This window comes from Pseudophryne corroboree, chromosome 6, assembly GCF_028390025.1.
Source record: "Pseudophryne corroboree isolate aPseCor3 chromosome 6, aPseCor3.hap2, whole genome shotgun sequence".
NCBI classification, from domain to species: domain Eukaryota; kingdom Metazoa; phylum Chordata; class Amphibia; order Anura; family Myobatrachidae; genus Pseudophryne; species Pseudophryne corroboree.
In genome coordinates this window covers 509,569,065-509,589,403 of record NC_086449.1, presented here as the reverse complement: position 1 = coordinate 509,589,403, position 20,339 = coordinate 509,569,065, and the positions used below count along the sequence as shown (strand labels likewise).

General features: G+C 46.8%; 1 protein-coding gene across 3 annotated transcripts in view; it reads right to left on the bottom strand.

Annotated features, from left to right (window-relative positions):
- CAPS2 (calcyphosine 2) overlaps window positions 1-20,339 on the bottom strand; it is a 274,614-nt gene that overhangs the window by 225,549 nt on the left and 28,726 nt on the right. For all 3 annotated transcript variants that reach the window (XM_063927438.1, XM_063927440.1, XM_063927439.1), the window contains exon 3: window positions 19,733-19,776. In XM_063927438.1, the coding sequence (XP_063783508.1) occupies window positions 19,733-19,776 (44 nt within the window). The remainder of the gene's footprint in view (window positions 1-19,732; window positions 19,777-20,339) is intronic.

Sequence of the window (20,339 nt, the reverse complement as noted above, 5' to 3'; positions counted from 1 at the left end):
ATACTTATCTTAGTTGTATGTATGTAAACGCCAGAAGCATTACTGGTAAAAAGGGCGAACTAGAAATACTTGCAGCAAGCAAACAGTATGATATTATAGGCATTACTGAAACTTGGTGGGACGAATCTCATGATTGGACAGTCAATCTAGAGGGCTATAAACTGTTTAGGAGAGACAGACTAAACAAAAAGGGTGGAGGGGTGTGTCTTTACGCAAAGCCGTTTTTAAAACCTGATATACGGGAAGATATTCAGGAGGGGACTGTAGACACTGTCGAGACATTATGGGTAGAAATTGCATGCGGGGAAAAAGGAATAAAAAAGTAAGTATTGGGTGTATGCTATAGGCCGCCTGGTATCAACGTATCTGATGAGGAATTGTTACTAAAGCAAATTGAAAGAGCAGCAGGAGTAGGAGACATAGTAGTGATGGGAGATTTTAACTATCCAGAGATAAACTGGAAAAACGATTCATGTGATACTGCTAGGGGCAATATGTTTTTAAACACACTTAATGATAACTACTTAGTTCAACTAATTGAGGAACCAACTAGGTACAATGCAATCTTAGACCTGGTATTAACAAACAATGGGGATTTGGTATCAGGTATTATAGTAGGGGAACCCATAGGAAACAGCGACCACAATATGGGCACATTCAATATCAGTTTTCATAAACAGCCCTATACTGGCTCAATTAGGACTCTAAACTTTAGCAAAGCGAATTTTGAAAAGATGAGGGTATTTTTCAGGGATATTGAATGGGAAGGTTTGTTTTTAGGAAAAAATACTACAGAGAAATGGGAGGTACTAAAATTCCTGCTAGCTAAAAATACACTCATATTCCTACGAGCAGCAAAAAAAGGAATAAAAATCATAAACCAATGTGGCTTAACAAAAAGATAAAGGAACTTATGGGCAAGAAAAGGTGAGCAATTCAAAAATACAAATCTGACGGGGAAACAGAGTCATTTCAGCACCATAAGGAATGTAACAACATATGCAAAAAGGAAATAAGAGCGGCTAAAGTAGAAACTGAAAAACTAGTAGCAAAGAAAAGCAAAGCGAATCCCCAAAAATTATTTAAATACATTAATAGCAAGAGATTAAAGAAGGAGAGTATATGCCCTTTAAAAGACAAGTTGGGAGTCTTAAGCAAAAATGATAATGACATAGCGGACACACTAAATGAGTTTTTTTCAACAGTATTTACTAGAGAGGACCCAATTCAGGGACTAACACATAATCTCAAAAATGAGAATATCCCACTGATAGGTACTTATTTAAGCGAGGAAGTAGTCTGTGACCGATTAAAACATTTAAAGATTAATAAGTCACCAGGTTCCGATGGTATTCACCCAAAGGTTCTAATGGAGCTTCCCTCTGAACTTGCAAAACCGCTATTTTTGATCTTTAAGGATTCAGTAATATCAGGTATGGTTCCCAAAGACTGGCGTATAGCGGAAGTAGTGCCTATATTCAAAAAGGGAAGTAAAGCTGAACCAGGTAATTATAGACCAGTTAGTCTTACATCTATAGTGGGGAAAGTATTGGAAGGTATTCTAAGAGATAGTATTCAGAAGTTCCTTGAAGTCAATAAGGTCATTAAAAGGAATCAACATAGGTTTATGAAGGACAGATCCTGTCAAACCAACTTACTTGGCTTTTATGAAACAGTAAGCGCAAACCTAGATCAGGGTAAAGAGGTGGATGTAATCTTTTTAGATTTTGCCAAAGCGTTCGACACTGTACCACACATGAGACTTATCTACAAGCTACAAGAATCAGGGCTAGGAAGCACAATATGCACTTGGGTCAAAAACTGGTTAGATAACATGGAGCAGCGCGTTGTGGTTAATGGATCGTTTTCAACTTGGACTGAAGTGCTAAGTGGTGTGCCGCAAGGCTCATTATTAGGACCGCTATTGTTCAATATTTTCATTAACAACCTAACAGAAGGTCTAGAGAGCATGGTGTCAATTTTTGCAGATGATGGCAAATTGTGTAAAGTTATAAATGCGGAGGGGGATGCTGAGTCGCTTCAGAACGACTTAGTTAAATTAGAAGCTTGGGCAGCGAAATGGAGAATGTGCTTCAATACAGACAAGTGTAAGGTAATGCACTGTGGTAACAAGAACAAAAATAACACATACCTACTAAATGGGGTAAGATTAGGGGATTCTGTACTGGAAAAGGACTTAGGTATCCTCATAGATAGCAAACTAAGCAGTAGTACCCAAAGTAGGACTGCAGCAAAGAAGGCTAATAAGATATTAGCATGCATAAAACGGGGAATTGATGCTAGGGACGACAGTATTATACTCCCGTTATATAAATCACTTGTGAGGCCACACCTTGAATACGGTGTACAATTCTCGGCACCTTACTACAAAAAGGATATCCTGGAGCTAGAAAAGGTTCAAAGGCGGGCGACCAAACTAATTAAGGGTATGGAGACGATGGAATACGAAGAAAGGCTTGCAAGACTAGGCATGTTTACACTGGAAAAGAGGAGATTAAGAGGGGACATGATCAACATTTACAAATATATAAGGGGACAATATACAGATCTTGCGCAGGACCGGTTTTTGGTTAGATCAACACAGAGAACTCGTGGACACTCGCTCAGGTTAGAGGAGAGGAGATTCCGCACAATACGGCGTAAAGGCTTTTTTACGGTAAGGACGATACGTGTTTGGAATTCCCTGCCTGAGGGAGTTGTAATGGCCGACTCAGTCAACACCTTTAAGAATGGGTTAGATAAATTCCTAATGGATAAGGATATCCAGGGTTACGGGGCATAGTCACGCACTATGGTTATTATAAAAAATAAGAATTTACTTACCGATAATTCTATTTCTCATAGTCCGTAGTGGATGCTGGGAACTCCGTAAGGACCATGGGGAATAGCGGCTCCGCAGGAGACTGGGCACAAAAAGTAAAAGCTTTAGACTAGCTGGTGTGCACTGGCTCCTCCCCCTATGACCCTCCTCCAAGCCTCAGTTAAGATACTGTGCCCGGACGAGCGTACATAATAAGGAAGGATCTTGAATCCCGGGTAAGACTCATACCAGCCACACCAATCACACCGTACAACTCGTGATCTGAACCCAGTTAACAGTATGATAACCGTAGGAGCCTCTGAAAAGATGGCTTCCAACAATAAACAACCCGATTTGTTTGTAACAATAACTATATACAAGTATTGCAGACAATCCGCACTTGGGATGGGCGCCCAGCATCCACTACGGACTATGAGAAATAGAATTATCGGTAAGTAAATTCTTATTTTCTCTGACGTCCTAGTGGATGCTGGGAACTCCGTAAGGACCATGGGGATTATACCAAAGCTCCCAAACGGGCGGGAGAGTGCGGATGACTCTGCAGCACCGAATGAGAGAACTCCAGGTCCTCCTCAGCCAGGGTATCAAATTTGTAGAATTTAGCAAACGTGTTTGCCCCTGACCAAGTAGCTGCTCGGCAAAGTTGTAAAGCCGAGACCCCTCGGGCAGCCGCCCAAGATGAGCCCACCTTCCTTGTGGAATGGGCTTTTACAGATTTTGGCTGTGGCAGGCCTGCCACAGAATGTGCAAGTTGAATTGTACTACAAATCCAACGAGCAATCGTCTGCTTAGAAGCAGGAGCACCCAGCTTGTTGGGTGCATACAGTATAAACAGCGAGTCAGATTTTCTGACTCCAGCCGTCCTGGAAACATATATTTTCAGGGCCCTGACTACGTCCAGCAACTTGGAGTCCTCCAAGTCCCTAGTAGCCACAGGTACCACAATAGGTTGATTCATGTGAAACGCTGAAACCACCTTAGGGAGAAATTGAGGACGAGTCCTCAATTCCGCCCTATCCGAATGAAATATCAGGTAAGGGCTTTTATAGGATAAAGCCGCCAATTCTGATACGCGCCTGGCTGAAGCCAGGGCCAACAGCATTACCACTTTCCATGTGAGATATTTCAAATCCACTGTGGCAAGTGGTTCAAACCAATGTGATTTTAGGAACCCTAAAACTACATTGAGATCCCAAGGTGCCACTGGAGGCACAAAAGGAGGCTGTATATGCAGTACCCCTTTGACAAACGTCTGATCTTCAGGCACTGAAGCCAGTTCTTTCTGGAAGAAGATCGACAGGGCCGAAATTTGAACCTTAATGGATCCTAATTTTAGGCCCATAGACAATCCTGCTTGCAGGAAATGTAGGAAACGACCCAGTTGAAATTCCTCCGTAGGGGCCTTCCTGGCCTCACACCACGCAACATATTTTCGCAAAATGCGATGATAATGTTTTGCAGTTACATCCTTCCTGGCCTTGATCAGGGTAGGGATGACTTCATCTGGAATGCCTTTTTCCTTCAGGATCCGGCGTTCAACCGCCATGCCGTCAAACGCAGCCGCGGTAAGTCTTGGAACAGACAAGGTCCCTGCTGGAGCAGGTCCTTCCTTAGAGGTAGAGGCCACGGGTCCTCCGTGAGCATCTCTTGCAGCTCCGGGTACCAAGTTCTTCTTGGCCAATCCGGAGCCACGAGTATCGTTCTTACTCCTCTCCTTCTTATGATTCTCAGTACTTTTGGTATGAGAGGAAGAGGAGGGAACACATATACCGACTGGAACACCCACGGAGTTACCAGAGCGTCCACCGCTATTGCCTGAGGGTCCCTTGACCTGCCGCAATATCTGTCCAGTTTCTTGTTGAGACGGGACGCCATCATGTCCACCTTTGGTTTTTCCCAACGGTTTACAATCACTTGGAAGACTTCTGGATGAAGTCCCCACTCCCCCGGGTGGAGGTCGTGTCTGCTGAGGAAGTCTGCTTCCCAGTTGTCCACTCCCGGAATGAACACTGCTGACAGTGCTGTCACATGATTTTCCGCCCAGCGGAGAATCCTTGCAGCTTCTGCCATTGCCCTCCTGCTTCTTGTGCCGCCCTGTCTGTTTACGTGGGCGACAGCCGTGATGTTGTCCGACTGGATCAATACCGGTTGACCCTGAAGCAGAGGCCTTGCTTGACTTAGGGCATTGTAAATGGCCCTTAGCTCTAGGATATTTATGTGAAGAGACGTTTCCATGCTTGACCACAAGCCCTGGAAATTTCTTCCCTGTGTGACTGCTCCCCAGCCTCTCAGGCTGGCATCCGTGGTTACCAGCATCCAATCCTGAATGCCGAATCTGCGGCCCTCTAGAAGATGAGCCTTCTGTAACCACCACAGGAGAGATACCCTTGTCCTTGGAGATAGGGTTATCCGCTGATGCATCTGAAGATGCGATCCGGACCATTTGTCCAGCAGATCTCACTGAAAAGTTCTTGCATGGAATCTTCCGAATGGAATCGCTTCGTAAGAAGCCACCATTTTTCCCAGGACTCTCGTGCACTGATGCACTGACACTTGTCCTGGTTTTAGGAGGTTCCTGACTAGCTCGGATAACTCCCTGGCCTTCTCCTCCGGGAGAAACAACTTTTTCTGGATGGTGTCCAGAATCATCCCTAGGAACAGTAGACGTGTTGTTGGAATCAGCTGTGATTTTGGGATATTTAGAATCCACCCGTGCTGACGTAGCACTACCTGAGATAGTGCTACTCCGACCTCTAACTGTTCCCTGGACCTTGCCCTTATCAGGAGATCGTCCAAGTAAGGGATAATTAATACGCCTTTTCTTCGAAGAAGAATCATCATTTCGGCCATTACCTTGGTAAAGACCCGTGGTGCCGTGGACAATCCAAACGGCAGCGTCTGAAACTGATAATGACAGTTTTGTATCACAAACCTGAGGTACCCTTGGTGAGAAGGGTAGATTGGGACATGGAGATAAGCATCCTTGATGTCTAGAGATACCATATAGTCCCCTTCTTCCAGGTTCGCTATCACTGCTCTGAGTGACTCCATCTTGAATTTGAACCTTTTTATGTAAGTGTTCAAAGATTTTAGATTTAAAATTGGTCTCACCGAGCCGTCCGGCTTCGGTACCACAAACAGCGTGGAATAATACCCCTTTCCCTGTTGTAGGAGGGGTACCTTGATTATCACCTGCTGGGAATACAGCTTGTGAATAGCTTCCAATACTGCCTCCCTGTCGGAGGGAGACGTTGGTAGAGCAGACTTCAGGAACCGGCGAGGGGGAGACGTCTCGGATTCCAATTTGTACCCCTGTGATACTACCTGCAGGATCCAGGGGTCCACTTGCGAGTGAGCCCACTGCGCGCTGAAATTCTTGAGACGGCCCCCCACCGTGCCCGAGTCTGCATGCAGAGCCCCAGCGTCATGCTGAGGACTTGGCAGAAGCGGGGGGAGGGCTTCTGCTCCTGGGAAGAGGCTGCATGGTGCAGTCTTTTTCCCCTTCCTCTGCCCCGGGGCAGGAACGAGCGGCCTTTTTCCCTCTTGCCCTTATAGGGACGAAAGGACTGGGTTTGAAAAGACGGTGTCTTTTTCTGCTGAGAGGTGACCTGGGGTAAAAAGGTGGATTTTCCAGCCGTTGCTGTGGCCACCAGGTCCGGTAGACCGACCCCAAATAACTCCTCCCCTTTATACGGCAATACTTCCATATGTCGTTTGGAATCCGCATCACCTGACCACTGTCGCGTCCATAACGTTCTTCTGGCAGAAATGGACATCGCACTTACTCTAGATGCCAGGGTGCAAATATCCCTCTGTGCATCTCGCATATATAGTAATGCATCCTTTAAATGCTCTATAGTTAATAATATACTGTCCCTATCCAGGGTATCAATATTTTCAGTCAGGGAATCCGACCAAGCCACTCCAGCGCTGCACATCCAGGCTGAGGCGATCGCTGGTCGCAGTATAACACCGGTATGTGTGTATATACCTTTTAAGATATTTTCCAGCCTTCTATCAGCTGGTTCCTTGAGAGCGGCCGTATCAGGAGACGGTAACGCCACTTGTTTTGATAAGCGTGTGAGCGCCTTATCTACCCTAGGGGGTGTTTCCCAACATGCCCTAACCTCTGGCGGGAAAGGGTATAGTGCCAATAATTTATTAGAAATCAGCAGTTTTTTATCGGGGGAAACCCACGCTTTATCACACACCTCATTTAATTCATCTGACTCAGGAAAAACCACTGGTAGTTTTTTCACACCCCACATAATACCCTTTTTTGTGGTACTTGTAGTGTCAGAAATGTTCAATGCCTCCTTCATTGCCGTGATCATGTAACGTGTGGCCCTACTGCACATTACGTTTGTCTCGTCACCGTCGACACTGGATTCAGTATCCGTGTCAGGGTCTGTGTCGACCACCTGAGGTAACGGGCGTTTTAGCGCCCCTGACGGTGTCTGAGACGCCTGAACAGGCACTAATTGATTTGTCGGCTGTCTCATGTCGTCAACAGTTTTTTGCAAAGTGCTGACATTGTCACGTAATTCTTTAATTACTACCATCCAGTCAGGTGTCGACTCCCTAGGGGGTGACATCACTAACACAGGCAATTGCTCTGCTTCCACATCATTTTCCTCCTCATACATGTCGACACAATTGTACCGACACCCAGCACACACACAGGGAATGCTCTGATAGAGGACAGGACCCCACTAGCCCTTTGGGGAGACAGAGGGAGAGTTTGCCAGCACACACCAGAGCGCTATATATATACAGGGATAACCTTATATAAGTGTTACTCCCTGTTATAGCTGCTGTATTTATATATTAGCTGCCAACAGTGCCCCCCTCTCTGTTTTACCCTGTTTCTGTAGTGCAGGACTGCAGGGGAGAGTCAGGGAGCCGTCCTTCCAGCAGAGCTGTGAAAGAAAATGGCGCTTGTGTGCTGAGGAGAAAGGCTCCGCCCCCTTCACGGCGGCCTTTTCTCCCGCTTTTTTCAGGAAACTGGCAGGGGATAAATGCATCCATATAGCCCAGGAGCTATATGTGATGCATTTTTTTTAGCCATATAAGGTTTTTATATCGTTTTTATTGCGTCTCAGGGCGCTCCCCCCCAGCGCCCTGCACCCTCAGTGACCGGAGTGTGAAGTGTGCTGAGAGCAATGGCGCACAGCTGCAGTGCTGTGCGCTACCTTATTTGAAGACAGGAACGTCTTCTGCCGCCGCTTTCTCCGGACCTCTTCGCTCTTCTGGCTCTGTAAGGGGGCCGGCGGCGCGGCTCCGGGACCCATCCAGGCTGAACCTGTGATCGTCCCTCTGGAGCTAATGTCCAGTAGCCAAGAAGCCCAATCCACTCTGCAGTCAGGTGAGTTCGCTTCTTCTCCCCTTAGTCCCACGATGCAGTGAGCCTGTTGCCAGCAGGACTCACTGAAAATAAAAAACCTATTTAAACTTTTACTTCTAAGCAGCTCAGGAGAGCCACCTAGCTTGCACCCTTCTCGTTCGGGCACAAAAATCTAACTGAGGCTTGGAGGAGGGTCATAGGGGGAGGAGCCAGTGCACACCAGCTAGTCTAAAGCTTTTACTTTTTGTGCCCAGTCTCCTGCGGCGCCGCTATTCCCCATGGTCCTTACGGAGTTCCCAGCATCCACTAGGACGTCAGAGAAAAGTGGGGTAAAACGTAACGGCAGTCATCAACTTCCGTTAAAATTTTATACAAAATAATCGTGCATAGGAGACCACAAATAGGTTGAACTCGATGGACAATGGTCTTTTTTCAACCTTAGATACTATGTTACAATGTTACTCTTTTCAGGTCTGCCTAGCGCAGCCCCACCTGTTAGTGACCTACACTGCAGGCACCAACTTACAAACTGAGCTCCAGTGCCTGGAGGCGAGGCTGTAGAGTAGGCGGTGCAGTGTATCCTGGGAACAGTCAATGCTTTAGCCTGTTGGTGCCTCGGATCAAGATCCAACTCTACACCCCAATGTTATTCCCTGTGGAATACCAGTGTACCATGCTGCAGAAATAATGTTTGCCAAGGTGCAAAGTTGCTTGCTCTTACTGTACATCAGAACCAGGCCCTTAAACTTGTTTTCCCAAATGGGCTGTAAGTCTCTGGACTACAATAAACAAAAGTTACTTGATCAGACTATAAGAGTATAAGCTAAATCTAATCAAACATGTTAATAATACCAGTACACACCCACCCATAAGTAGTCAGAGCTCCTGCTTAGTGAGATTATGGCAGCAAACAGACCATCTCAGCTTTTCCATGTAGTAGCGAGGCTGCCCACTTTCATACAAAGCAGACTACTATGAGTTTTGTTGATAAGAAGCCATTCTGGCCTCTTGAAGTAGTTTTGACCCTCTGGAAGACATTGCTAAAATTACCCTAGGGATATATCCCACCACTTGTGATCTGGACTCAGGGCGATACTAAATTGTTTTGCGCCCTCGATCTCCCGTCTTAAGTGACAATTCAATTGGGGGTTTTTTCGTTCTGGCCCATAAAGGTCGGGTTTAGCCATGTAAAGCAGCTAAACCCAACCACAGTAATGGACGCGATCGCGAAAAGTGCTGCCGGCACGCACCACAATTGAATTCCGCCCATAAAGGCTTTCAAATACAGTGTATTGAGGTGAATTGATGCAATGGACTTGCCAAAATAGTGCAATGCTATTTGTAGACCTGTATTTGTTACTGTGGATCAATGGATTTTAAAAGAGAAGTCTGTGGACTAAATGGCACAGTCCTAAGTTGATTCACATAGTTTCTCACTGGCAGGTCAGAGAAAGTGCCTTCAGGTGTACACTCATTTGCACCAGTTTCCCTGCCATGCGTGGTTCCACATGCCTCGGTTATACCATTTGTAGGAAATAATTACATGGCATGACCTGTAATAACATTGCTATGCATGTGACACTCTGCTGCACATCCTTTGCTCCAGGTACAAAGTACCCATTATAGTCCTCAAGGAGAAGGCTGAATCATAAAAATACATATATCTAGAAGCAGTTAAAAAGAGAGGAGAGTCACCAGGAATACAGTGTGTCACAGGTGTCACGTTCCCGGTGACTTCTCTATTGTGCATGTGCAAATCACTGGGAAAATGGCAGCCATTTTCCCAGTGATTGCTGGTCTGTAGTTCTGACCAAAATAAGATTCCAGAGAGGTAAGTATAATTATGGGTGCAGGGTGCATGGCGTGGGAACAAATGCACATTCAGGCTGTTAATTAACATAACCTGTCCCTGCAACATTAGAACAGTTCTCTATTCCCTTTACTGGCCATCTGTAAGATGCATTATTTTAAGATTGACTCAAAGCCCTATATTTGGAATCCTAAATTCTCAAAGCAGCTTCTGGTTGCCTATAGTCCCACTAGCTCACTTTGACATGACATACTATAGATGGGGCCAAGCTTTTTTTACTTAGTATAACCTTCTCCTTGGAATTCACTGCCTCTTACATTTTGACAGACCTCCTCTCAAATAATACTCAAATAGAGATTGAAGACTTACTGTAGAGGCCGAGTCTCATATCCAAAATGCTTGGGACCAGAAGTATTTTGGATATTGGAATTTTCCATAATTTGGAATATCTGCATACAATAATCAGATATCTTGGGAATGGCACCCAAGTCTAAACACAAAATGCATTTATGCTTCATATATACCGTATACACACAGCCAGAAGATATAGTTTGATACAAAACATTTTTTTAAATCACATGTATCTTATAGATTTTTTCATTAATAAATGAACAATAACAGTACACACTTGAAAACAACATATAAAAGTTAGTGTATGCATTTCCAAGTACAGAATGTGAAGTGGATCCATTCGTACAACAGAATAAATTAAAATACACAGTATTGAGTCATCACAAAATAAAGCGAGTGGCATAACCTTCAAAATGAAAAGACAGAGTTAACTACTCTCATAAGGAGACAATATGTTATATATATGCCAAAGAACTCAGATATCAACATTATGTAACAGTAGTAATAAAGGAAGCAGAAAAGAGTACATGGTGACAGATCTACACCGATGTTCATACAATATTTTTAATAAATATGTGGAATAAACAAAGTTTGTTTACACTGAACTATCAGAAAGCAAAGGTGTCACTATCTCAAGAAGGGTGCACACTTAGCAATATAGTGAAGTATATAGCTAATTTTCCCCCTCCTGAGCGATATAGTTTACTATATCGCCCAGTGTGTATGAAGCCGCCGACGTGCGATGTACGGCCCCGCAGGTCGTTAACGACCCTCGGTCACGGGCGTGCATGCAGCTCAAGTTGGACTCATCGTCCAAAACTGCATGCTCTGGCCGGCCGCGGCATGACATCATTGTGCAATATCAGTGATATCGCACAGTGTGTATGTTCGCCGTCGGACGGCCCGACCCAGGAGTAGAAACACTAGGTGATGTCTGTCACCGAGCACATCGCCTAGTGCAGAGGTTCTCAAACTCGGTCCTCAGGACCCCACACGGTGCATGTTTTGCAGGTCTGCTCACAGAATCACAGGTGAAATAATTAGCTCCACCTGTGGACCTTTTAAAATGTGTCAGTGAGTACTTAATACACCTGTGCACCTGCTGGGTTACCTGCAAAACATGCACTGTGTGGGGTCCTGAGGACCAAGTTTGAGAACCCCTGGCCTAGTGTGTATTCACCTTTAGTCCTGCTAAACAAATTCCATGTTTCGGAATTTTTTATATGGAAGAGTCAACCTAAACATAATGCATTTCTACGTTCAGAATACCAAATGCTTAGCTTTCTTTTCTGAACTATGGAAATGTTTATTGTGCTTCTTTTTATCATGTGTTTCTGTTCCGCAATTGGAAACTGCTTTGACACCTACTGGGAAAAAAGTGCTAAAAAATAATAAGAATTTACTCACCGGTAATTCTATTTCTCGTAGTCCGTAGTGGATGCTGGGGACTCCGTCAGGACCATGGGGATTAGCGGCTCCGCAGGAGACAGGGCACAAAATTTAAAAGTTTGACAACTAGGTGGTGTGCACTGGCTCCTCCCCCTATGACCCTCCTCCAAGCCTCAGTTAGGATACTGTGCCCGGACGAGCGTACACAATAAGGAAGGATTTTGAATCCCGGGTAAGACTCATACCAGCCACACCAATCACACCGTACAACTTGTGATCTGAACCCAGTTAACAGTATGATAAACGTAGGAGCCTCTGAAAAGATGGCTCCCAACAATAAACAACCCGATTTTTTTGTAACAATAACTATGTACAAGTATTGCAGACAATCCGCACTTGGGATGGGCGCCCAGCATCCACTACGGACTACGAGAAATAGAATTACCGGTGAGTAAATTCTTATTTTCTCTGACGTCCTAGTGGATGCTGGGACTCCGTCAGGACCATGGGGATTATACCAAAGCTCCCAAACGGGCGGGAGAGTGCGGATGACTCTGCAGCACCGAATGAGAGAACTCCAGGTCCTCTTTAGCCAGGGTATCAAATTTGTAGAATTTTACAAACGTGTTCTCCCCCGACCACGTAGCTGCTCGGCAGAGTTGTAATGCCGAGACCCCTCGGGCAGCCGCCCAAGATGAGCCCACCTTCCTTGTGGAATGGGCCTTGATAGATTTAGGCTGTGGCAGGCCTGCCACAGAATGTGCAAGTTGAATTGTGCTACAAATCCAACGAGCAATCGTCTGCTTAGAAGCAGGAGCACCCAGCTTGTTGGGTGCATACAGTATAAACAGCGAGTCAGATTTTCTGACTCCAGCCGTCCTTGAAATATATATTTTCAATGCCCTGACAACGTCCAGCAACTTGGAATCCTCCAAATCGCTAGTAGCCGCAGGCACCACAATAGGCTGGTTCAGGTGAAACGCTGAAACCACCTTAGGCAGAAACTGAGGACGCGTCCGCAGTTCTGCCCTGTCCGAATGGAAAATCAGATATGGGCTTTCATACGATAAAGCCGCCAATTCTGACACTCTCCTGGCTGAAGCCAGGGCCAGTAGCATGGTTACTTTCCATGTAAGATATTTCAAATCCACCGATTTGAGTGGCTCAAACCAATGGGATTTGAGAAAATCCAAAACTACATTAAGATCCCACGGAGCCACTGGGGGCACAACCGGGGGCTGTATATGTAGTACTCCTTTTACAAAAGTCTGGACTTCAGGAACTGAAGCCAATTCTTTCTGGAAGAAAATCGACAGGGCCGAAATTTGAACCTTAATGGACCCTAATTTGAGGCCCATAGACAATCCTGTTTGCAGGAAATGTAGGAATCGACCCAGTTGAAATTCCTCCGTCGGGGCCTTCCTGGCCTCACACCACGCAACATATTTTCTCCAAATGCGGTGATAATGTTGTGCAGTCACCTCCTTCCTGGCTTTTACCAGGGTAGGGATGACCTCTTCCGGAATGCCTTTTTCCCTTAGAATTCGGCGCTCAACCGCCATGCCGTCAAACGCAGCAAGTCTTGGAATAGACACGGTCCCTGCTGAAGCAGGTCCCGTCTTAGAGGTAGAGGCCACGGATCTTCCGTGAGCATCTCCTGAAGTTCCGGGTACCAAGTTCTTCTTGGCCAATCCGGAGCCACGAGTATCGTTCTTACTCCCCTTTGCCGTATAATTCTCAGTACTTTTGGTATGAGAGGCAGAGGAGGAAACACATACACTGACTGGAACACCCACGGTGTTACCAGAGCGTCCACAGCTATTGCCTGAGGGTCTCTTGACCTGGCGCAATACCTGTCCAGTTTTTTGTTGAGGCGGGACGCCATCATATCCACCTTTGGTTTTTCCCAACGGTTCACAATCATGTGGAAAACTTCTGGATGAAGTCCCCACTCTCCCGGGTGTAGATCGTGTCTGCTGAGGAAGTCCGCTTCCCAGTTGTCCACTCCCGGAATGAACACTGCTGACAGTGCTATCACATGATCTTCCACCCAGCGAAGAATCCTTGCAGCTTCTGCCATTGCCCTCCTGCTTCTTGTGCCGCCCTGTCTGTTTACGTGGGCGACTGCCGTGATGTTGTCCGACTGGATCAACACCGGCTGACCCTGAAGCAGGGGTTTTGCCAGGCTTAGAGCATTGTAAATCGCTCTTAGCTCCAGTATATTTATGTGAAGAGACATCTCCAGGCTTGACCACACTCCCTGGAAGTTTCTTCCCTGTGTGACCGCTCCCCAGCCTCTCAGACTGGCATCCGTGGTCACCAGGACCCAGTCCTGTATGCCGAATCTGCGGCCCTCTAACAGATGAGCACTCTGCAACCACCACAGAAGAGACACCCTTGTCCGTGGAGACAAAGTTATCCGCTGATGCATCTGCAGATGCGATCCGGACCATTTGTCCAGCAGATCCCACTGAAAAGTTTGTGCGTGGAATCTGCCGAATGGAATCGCTTCGTAAGAAGCCACCATTTTTCCCAGGACTCTTGTGCATTGATGCACAGACACTTTTCCTGGTTTTAGGAGGTTCCTGACAAGTTCGGATAACTCCCTGGCTTTCTCCTCCGGAAGAAACACCTTTTTCTGAACCGTGTCCAGAATCATTCCCAGGAACAGCAGACGTGTCGTCGGGGTCAATTGAGATTTTGGAAAATTCAGAATCCACCCGTGCTGTTGCAGCACTACTTGGGTTAGTGCTACTACGTCCTCCAGCTGTTCTCTGGACCTTGCCCTTATCAGGAGATCGTCCAAGTAAGGGATAATTAATACGCCTTTTCTTCGCAGAAGAAACATCATTTCGGCCATTACCTTGGTAAAGACCCGAGGTGCCGTGGACAATCCAAACGGCAGCGTCTGAAACTGATAATGACAGTTTTGCACCACGAACCTGAGGTACCCTTGATGTGAAGGGCAAATTGGGACATGCAGGTAAGCATCCTTGATGTCCAGGGACACCATAAAGTCCCCTTCTTCCAGATTCGCTATCACTGCTCTGAGTGACTCCATCTTGAACTTGAATTTTTGTATGTACAGGTTCAAAGATTTCAGATTTAGAATAGGTCTTACCGAGCCGTCCGGCTTCGGTACCACAAATAGTGTGGAATAATACCCCTTTCCCTGTTGTAGGAGGGGTACCTTGACTATCACCTGCTGAGAATACAGCTTGTGAATGGCTTCCAATACCGTCGCCCTGTCTGAGGGAGACGTTGGCAGAGCAGACTTTAGGAACCGGCGAGGGGGAGACTTCTCGAATTCCAACCTGTAACCCTGAGATACTACCTGCAGGATCCAGGGGTCCACCTGTGAGTGAGCCCACTGTGCGCTGAAATTCTTGAGTCGACCCCCCACCGCCCCTGAGTCCGCTTGTAAAGCCCCAACGTCATGCTGAGGGCTTTGCAGAAGCCGGGGAGGGCTTCTGCTCCTGGGAGGGAGCTGCTTGGTGCACTCTCTTACCCTTTCCTTTGCCTCGGGGCAGATATGACTGTCCTTTTGCCCGCTTGTTCTTATAGGAACGAAAGGACTGCGGCTGAAAAGACGGTGTCTTTTTCTGTTGGGAGGGGACCTGAGGTAAAAAGGTGGATTTCCCGGCTGTTGCCGTGGCCACCAAATCCGATAGACCAACCCCAAATAATTCCTCCCCTTTATACGGCAATACTTCCATATGCCGTTTGGAATCCGCATCACCTGACCACTGTCGCGTCCATAAACTTCTTCTGGCAGATATGGACATCGCACTTACTCTCGATGCCAGAGTGCAAATATCCCTCTGAGCATCTCGCATATAAAGAAAAGCATCCTTTAATTGCTCTATAGTCAATAAAATACTGTCCCTATCCAGGGTATCAATATTTTCAGTCAGGGAATCCGACCAAACCACCCCAGCACTGCACATCCATGCTGAGGCGATGGCTGGTCGCAGTATAACACCAGTATGAGTGTATATACTTTTCAGGGTAGTTTCCAGCCTCCTATCAGCTGGATCCTTGAGGGCGGCCGTTTCAGGAGACGGTAACGCCACTTGTTTTGATAAGCGTGTGAGTGTCTTATCCACCCTAGGGGGTGTTTCCCAGCGCGCCCTAACCTCTGGCGGGAAAGGATATAATGCCAATAACTTCTTTGAAATTAGCAGTTTTCTATCGGGGTTAACCCACGCTTCATCACACACTTCATTCAATTCCTCTGATTCAGGAAAAACTACAGGTAGTTTTTTCAGACCCCACATAATACCCCTTTTTGTGGTACTTGCAGTATCAGAGATATGCAAAGCCTCCTTCATTGCCGTGATCATATAACGTGTGGCCCTACTGGAAAATACGTTTGTTTCTTCACCGTCGACACTAGATTCGGTGTCCGTGTCTGGGTCTGTGTCGACCGACTGAGGTAAAGGGCGTTTTACAGCCCCTGACGGTGTCTGAGACGCCTGGACAGGTACTAACTGGTTTGCCGGCCGTCTCATGTCGTCAACTGATTTTTGTAACGTGCTGACATTATCACGTAATTCCATAAACAAAGCCATCCATTCCGGTGTCGACTCCCTAGGGGGTGACATCACCATTACCGGCAATTGCTCCGCCTCCACACCAACATCGTCCTCATACATGTCGACACACACGTACCGACACACAGCAGACACACAGGGAATGCTCTTATCGAAGACAGGACCCCACTAGCCCTTTGGGGAGACAGAGGGAGAGTTTGCCAGCACACACCCAAGCGCTATAAATATATAGGAACAACCCTACAGAAGTGTTGTTTCCTTTATAGCAGCTTAATATATCAATATCGCCAAAAAAGTGCCCCCCCTCTCTGTTTTTTTTACCCTGTTTCTGTAGTGCAGTGCAGGGGAGAGTCCTGGGAGCCTTCCTCGCAGCGGAGCTGTGCAGGAAAATGGCGCTGTGTGCTGAGGAGATAGGCCCCGCCCCCTATTTCGGCGGGCTCTTCTCCCGGTGTTTGCGAGACCTGGCAGGGGTTAAATACATCCATATAGCCCCAGGGGCTATATGTGATGTATTTTTAGCCAGAACAAGGTATTATCATTGCTGCCCAGGGCGCCCCCCCCCAGCGCCCTGCACCCTCAGTGACCGCTGGTGTGAAGTGTGCTGACAACAATGGCGCACAGCTGCAGTGCTGTGCGCTACCTCATGAAGACTGAAAAGTCTTCTGCCGCCGGTTTCTGGACCTCTTCACTTTTCGGCATCTGCAAGGGGGTCGGCGGCGCGGCTCCGGGACCGGACTCCATGGCTGGGCCTGTGTTCGATTCCTCTGGAGCTAATGGTGTCCAGTAGCCTAAGAAGCCAATCCATCCTGCACGCAGGTGAGTTCACTTCTTCTCCCCTAAGTCCCTCGTTGCAGTGAGCCTGTTGCCAGCAGGACTCACTGAAAATAAAAAACCTAATAACTTTTTCTAAGCAGCTCTTTAGGAGAGCCACCTAGATTGCACCCTGCTCGGACGGGCACAAAAACCTAACTGAGGCTTGGAGGAGGGTCATAGGGGGAGGAGCCAGTGCACACCACCTAGTCCTAAAGCTTTTATTTTTGTGCCCTGTCTCCTGCGGAGCCGCTAATCCCCATGGTCCTGACGGAGTCCCAGCATCCACTAGGACGTCAGAGAAAGGTGGATTTCCCGGCTGTTGCCGTGGCCACCAGATCCGATAGACCGACCCCAAATAATTCCCCCCCCTTATACGGCAATACTTCCATATGCCGTTTGGAATCCGCATCACCTGACCACTGTCGCGTCCATAAACTTCTTCTGGCAGATATGGACATCGCACTTACTCTTGATGCCAGAGTGCAAATATCTCTCTGTGCATCTCGCATATATAGAAATGCATCCTTTAAATGCTCTATAGTCAGTAAAATACTGTCCCTATCCAGGGTATCAATATTTTCAGTCAGTGACTCCGACCAAGCCACCCCAGCACTGCACATCCAGGCTGAGGCGATTGCTGGTCGCAGTATAACACCCGTATGTGTGTATATACTTTTTAGTGTATTCTCCAGCCTCCTATCAGCTGGATCCTTGAGGGCGGCCGTCTCTGGCGACGGTAACGCCACTTGCTTTGATAAGCGTGTGAGCGCCTTATCTACCCTAGGGGGTGTTTCCCAGCGCGCCCTAACCTCTGGCGGGAAAGGGTATAATGCCAATAACTTCTTTGAAATTAGCAGTTTTCTATCGGGGGTAACCCACGCTTCATCACACACTTCATTCAATTCCTCTGATTCAGGAAAAACTACCGGTAGTTTTTTTCACACCCCACATAATACCCCTTTTTGTGGTACTTGCAGTATCAGAGATATGCAAAACCTCATTCATTGCCATGATCATATAACGTGTGGCCCTACTGGAAAATACGTTTGTTTCTTCACCGTCGACACTGGATTCGGTGTCCGTGTCTGGGTCTGTGTCGACCGACTGAGGTAAAGGGCGTTTTACAGCCCCTGACGGTGTTTGAGACGCCTGGACAGGTACTAACTGGTTTGCCGGCCGTCTCATGTCGTCCACCGACCTTTGCAGCGTGCCGACAGTATCACGTAATTCCATAAATAAAGCCATCCATTCTGGTGTCGACTCCCTAGGGGGTGACATCACCATTACAGGCAATTGCTCCGCCTCCACACCAACATCGTCCTCATACATGTCGACACACGCGTACCGACACACAGCAGACACACAGGGAATGCTCTGATAGAAGACAGGACCCCACTAGCCCTTTGGGGAGACAGAGGGAGAGTTTGCCAGCACACACCCAAGCGCTATAAATATATAGGGACAACCTTAAATAAGTGTGTTCCCCTTATAGCAGCTCAAATATTGTTAATATCGCCAAATAAGTGCCCCCTCTCTGTTTTTACCCTGTTTCTGTAGTGCAGTGCAGGGGAGAGCCTGGGAGCCTTCCTAGCAGCGGAGCTGTGTAGGAAAATGGCGCTGTGTGCTGAGGAGAATAGGCCCCGCCCCCTTTTCGGCGGGCTTCTTCTCCCGGTTTTTCTGAAAACCTGGCAGGGGTTAAATACATCCATATAGCCCCAGGGGCTATATGTGATGTATTTTAGCCAGAATAGGTATTTCTCATTGCTGCCCAGGGCGCCCCCCCCAGCGCCCTGCACCCTCAGTGACCGTTGGTGTGAAGTGTGCCGAGAGCAATGGCGCACAGCTGCAGTGCTGTGCGCTACCTCATGAAGACTGAGAAGTCTTCAGCCGCCGGTTTCTGGACCTCTTCTCTTTTCGGCATCTGCAAGGGGGTCGGCGGCGCGGCTCCGGTGACCCATCCAGGCTGTACCTGTGATCGTCCCTCTGGAGCTAGTGTCCAGTAGCCTAAGAAGCCAATCCATCCTGCACGCAGGTGAGTTCACTTCTTCTCCCCTAAGTCCCTCGTTGCAGTGAGCCTGTTGCCAGCAGGACTCACTGAAAATAAAAAACCTAATAAAACTTTTTCTAAGCAGCTCTTTAGGAGAGCCACCTAGATTGCACCCTGCTCGGACGGGCACAAAAACCTAACTGAGGCTTGGAGGAGGGTCATAGGGGGAGGAGCCAGTGCACACCACCTAGTGGTCAAACTTTTAAATTTTGTGCCCTGTCTCCTGCGGAGCCGCTAATCCCCATGGTCCTGACGGAGTCCCCAGCATCCACTAGGACGTCAGAGAAAAAATTATTACTTTTAGAATAACCAGGTGTTAACCTTTATATGACAACAAAAATATCACCAGTGACAATATACTATGCAAAATCTGAATAACTATATAAAAGTCATAATTAGTAACCTGGTGCAAATATAAGATATTTGTTGCATTTGTTTACATAGCACTAGCCATGTTAAATGTACCCAATACCTAGTCATTCACATATATTAAGTGTAGTCTCTACATTTTCTATTGTTTCTAGTAGTTTAAATGAATTTACACGTCTTCTATAAAAACGTAACAAGCCAGCCATGTACTTACTCATTTGGTCGTGCGTCAGAATGCTGTGACTGTGGGCGCCAACCCTGCAGCATTGAAAAAAAACATACATTTACTGTATATTAATGAATCATAAAAGACTGTAACTTGAGATTGATTAGTGTTATTAAACAAACAGAAAATGATGGGTTACAAACCAAATTACATTTTATGATGGAATCTGGCAATGTTCCTGCTTATATGGGTAGGCACACAGAGTAACAGAATTAGATGATGGTGTCTGCAAGGGTGCAAAAACAGGATTTTAATTACCTACTGGTAAATACTTTTCTCGTAGTCTGTAGAGGATGCTGGGGTCCAATTTAGTACCATGGGGTAAAGAAGGGTCCTTTGGGAGCCACTGGCACTTTAAGAGTTTAACAGTGTGGGCTGGCTCCTCCCTCTACGCCCCTGCTACCAGACTCAGTCTAGAAACTGTGCCCGAGGAGACGGACATACTTTGAGAGAAGGAAATATACAGATAGTGGTGAGATTCACACCAGCTCACACAGAGCAAAAAAAGGAAAGCCAAGCTAACCAACTTGGAACAATTAAGCAACGGCTGAATCAACAACACTGAACCAAGTAACAATGCAGGAATACGAAGCAC